Source organism: Rutilus rutilus, assembly GCF_951802725.1.
Source record: "Rutilus rutilus genome assembly, chromosome: 3".
NCBI classification, from domain to species: Eukaryota; Metazoa; Chordata; class Actinopteri; order Cypriniformes; family Leuciscidae; genus Rutilus; species Rutilus rutilus.
Window position 1 is genome coordinate 41,440,062 of NC_140211.1, and position 3,656 is coordinate 41,443,717.

The 3,656-nt window shown below is 34.2% G+C and overlaps 1 protein-coding gene across 1 annotated transcript; it reads left to right on the forward strand.

The window, feature by feature from the left end:
* The first annotated feature begins 325 nt into the window (after positions 1–325).
* LOC311286895 (histone H2A.Z) lies at positions 326–1,982 on the forward strand. The gene is made up of 5 exons (XM_084403341.1): positions 326–510; positions 782–859; positions 1,025–1,138; positions 1,218–1,347; positions 1,438–1,982. Exons 1-5 carry the CDS (start codon positions 508–510, stop codon positions 1,497–1,499), a joined length of 387 nt encoding a protein of 128 aa, XP_084259467.1. The 5' UTR covers positions 326–507; the 3' UTR covers positions 1,500–1,982.
* Positions 1,983–3,656: the final 1,674 nt, after the last annotated feature.

The following is a 3,656-nucleotide window of genomic DNA, read 5'->3' on the forward strand; positions in this document are numbered from 1 at the left end:
TGGTGACGTTTCAAACGCGTCGAAAGCAGCGAAGAGTTGTAGTCCACAAAGTGCTTTCACACAAAGTCTAACCGTATCAAACTTCTACCCGCTAAATTGTAGCATTCTTTACACGAAAAGTTCTATAAAAAATTCAAAGACAACATATGTTCACATTCATGGCAAAATTCAAACGGGACCAGAAAATAATTATTTTCTCCCATTCACTTGCATTGACGGTTTTTCAACTTTGAGGTCCAGGGGGATTAGCGGAAGGGGCGGGACTTACCAGCTCTATAACATTCCCCTTTTTGTGTAAGAGAGCTGCAAAATCCGCAATGTAACTGGTCAATGCATGTGCCAAACAACAGAACACAAGAGCTGATTGGCTAGTTCACAAGCCTAATGTCCCGGATGTAGAAACGTTATATTTCACAGAGAAGAAGGCGCGTAACTCAGTTTGAATTGGGTGAGCAGCTGTGTGTTTTCGTGGCTCAGCTGTAGTAACTGTTATTTACAAATTATAAAATGGTAAGTATTTTTTGTTTGTTTGTATTAATTTTGTGACAGTCTTCTTTTTGGAAAGATGCATAACAGGTTAAAAGTACATGTAGAGTTATCTTCCCAGTCATTTGAACAATATTATGTGGCTAGTTAACGTTAGCTAGTTTAGCTCCTGTGCTAACTGGCGTCCGTGACCTATCGACTTGTTTAAATATGGCCGTGTACGTAATGCAAAAGGTGTAAACGCTTCAGTTGACTCTTATGACAAGACGAGTGAGTATGGTGCTGTTGGTTTCAGGCTGGGGGTAAAGCAGGAAAGGACTCCGGGAAGGCGAAAGCGAAGGCTGTTTCGCGCTCACAAAGAGCTGGACTGCAGGTCAGACCCTTCGTAATGAACAAAGGCCCTTGGTTGAAATTAATTCGTATAAACAATATGGTTCGCTACGAACTATTGTTAGGGTGGTGTGTACAGTTTTCTTTTACGTAATTTATATGTAATATGCTGAGCCATTTTTTTTTTGTCACTTTTCGCCATCTTCAGTTTCCAGTGGGTCGTATTCACAGACACCTGAAGTCCAGGACCACCAGTCACGGGCGCGTCGGAGCTACTGCCGCAGTGTACAGTGCTGCTATTCTAGAGTATTTGACTGCTGAGGTGACGACCATTTAAGGGAGACTGCATTGGGTTGAGATTTTTCAAACCTGTGATTTAACATGCCTGTTTTCATATTAAGGTACTCGAGCTTGCAGGAAATGCTTCTAAAGATCTGAAAGTGAAGAGAATTACCCCACGCCACTTGCAGCTGGCTATCAGAGGCGATGAGGAGTTAGACTCCCTCATCAAGGCGACTATTGCTGGTGGTGGTAAGTACAAATTCAACCTCTGAGTTTTTAAATTTGTTTTTAAACTTGTGATCTAACCTTTTCCCCTCTTTCTAAATCCCTGCCTTGTAGGTGTTATACCCCACATTCATAAGTCTCTTATTGGGAAGAAGGGACAACAGAAGACCGTGTAAACAATGTTGTCTCAGGACATGTGTTCACAATGTATTGTTTGCCCTGTAGATTAGAATTTTAAAACTTTATATTGTCCATCTTTGCATTTACTCATTTCTGTTTTTTTTTTTTTGTTTGTTTGTTTGTTTTTTTAAACATGGCTTCAGAGAAGCTTTTTATTAAATTTTTTGTCCCTTTTGATGTCTGGCTAGTCTTGTGTACTTTTTTTTTTTTTTTTTTTTTTTTTTTTTTTTTTATAACTTGTGAATTTCAGGATTTTATTTCAATAAAGTTCAAAGTGCCAATATAAACTTCCAGCTGTTTGATTTTAAAAAATCTGTGAAGTTCATTCACTATGTAAAATTTTTACCTTTTTTATTATTATTATTATTATTTTTTATTATTATTGTTGGAAAAACCTTTCTAGAAATTCTTTCTATTAAGGGAGTCTCAATGGACATTTGTAAAAAAAATAAATAAAGCCATTTAAATCCTTATATGCATCCCAGGAGTCACTGCAATCTTTTATGAAGTCTTATTTATTCATTTTTATATATATATATATATATATATATATATATTTTTTTTTTTATTCCGATTGTTTCAAAGCAGCTTTACAGAGATAACAGGAAAATAATGCAAAAAAGGTTCCAGAAGAAAATAGTGTCATAGTTCAGCTTCAGTAATGTTTCATTTTTGTTTTAAAGTTATTAATTTTGTTCATTTACTGTACTCCCCATGTTCAAGTAGCAAACAACAAACGGTAGAGGGCAGCGTTACATACACACTCCTTTATTTTGATCTTGACAGCTACAAAGACCCCATCAATTTAACTTATACATTTTAAAACGATATCTGTTTTAACTATTTTGCGGCAGGCACCAAACTTGATTCCAATGTATTAAATTGCAATTTTGAAGAAGTAATGTTAATTAACAAAATATGTAATGCAAGAAAGGGGTTACTAAGACTCGTCCACGTTATTGGTATGATTTATTTTAAAACCCATCATTCAAAAACCATAGTAGACACTTCAGGTCTGTCCAATTAAAAAATATTCGTCTGTTCAAAATATTTAACAAATTTTGTATTTGTTCTATATGAATAGTTTTTTTTTTTTTTACCCTGTGAGAAACACAATTTTAATGATTGTGAATTTCGCAAATTCTTCATCCACAAATGCAAATATACAAATTATAATTACCTCATTGTTATATGATATATAGATATATATATCAGGACCTGTCAATAGATAATCAGTAAAAACTTGACATGTGCTTGTGCTTTTCATTATCATATAGATTATCGCAAGAATGACCTTTTATTTTATTTTTGTAATATATATTTTTTCCGTTCTTTGTTTACTCAGCATGTTTAGACTGAATTAATGTTTGCTTGTTTACAAAAATAAGTAAAAGAAAATAAATACGTCTAAAATAATGTGTTGTGATTTGCCACTGTTTATAATATTAACGGTATTTTGATGTTATGGACAAAGTAAGATTTGCAGCAGCATTCATTTTAATTTGAAAGGCTTTTCCACGCGATGAGTGCATAGACAGTATAAAGGATGAGTGCAGTCTGGTGCAGCGTTCAAACACTGAACCGGAAAAGGAGCGCGTCATGTGGCATTTTAAACCGGAACTGAATAGTAGTCAAAAGCGAAAATAGTCTGCGAAAATAGTCAAAAGATATGTGTTCTAAGTTATTGTTTCAATATCTTAGAGAAACTAATTTAAGTGAGAGGATTTTTTTTTTTAAAACAATGTATAGAGCTGGTAAGTCCCGCCCCTTCCGCTAACCCCACTGGACCTCTAGGTTGAAAATTCGTCAATGCAAGTGAATGTGAGAAAATAATTATTTTCTGATCCCGTTTGAATTTTGCCATGAATGTGAACATATGTTGTCTGTGAATTTTTAATATAATTTTTTCGTGTGAAGAATGCTACAATTTAGCGGGTAGAATTTTGATAGTTTTTTTTTTTTCTTTTTTTTTTTTTTTCTTCTCTATTTTGCAGAATGTACAAAACAAGACAGGGAACAAACAACACTGTAAGACACTTCCATTGAGGTAAATACAGAGTTTGAATTTAAAAAAAAAAAAGAGAAAAGGAAGGAGCAAGGGTGAAGACAAGCAAGTAGCCAGTATACATCAAAGGAATGAAAATACTAAAAAA

Coding starts and splice junctions, on each gene's coding strand:
- LOC311286895 (XM_084403341.1), top strand. Junction 860..1,024: donor CACAAAGAGCTGGACTGCAG/GTCAGACCCTTC, acceptor CGCCATCTTCAG/TTTCCAGTGGGTCGTATTCA. Junction 1,348..1,437: donor GGCGACTATTGCTGGTGGTG/GTAAGTACAAAT, acceptor CCTGCCTTGTAG/GTGTTATACCCCACATTCAT.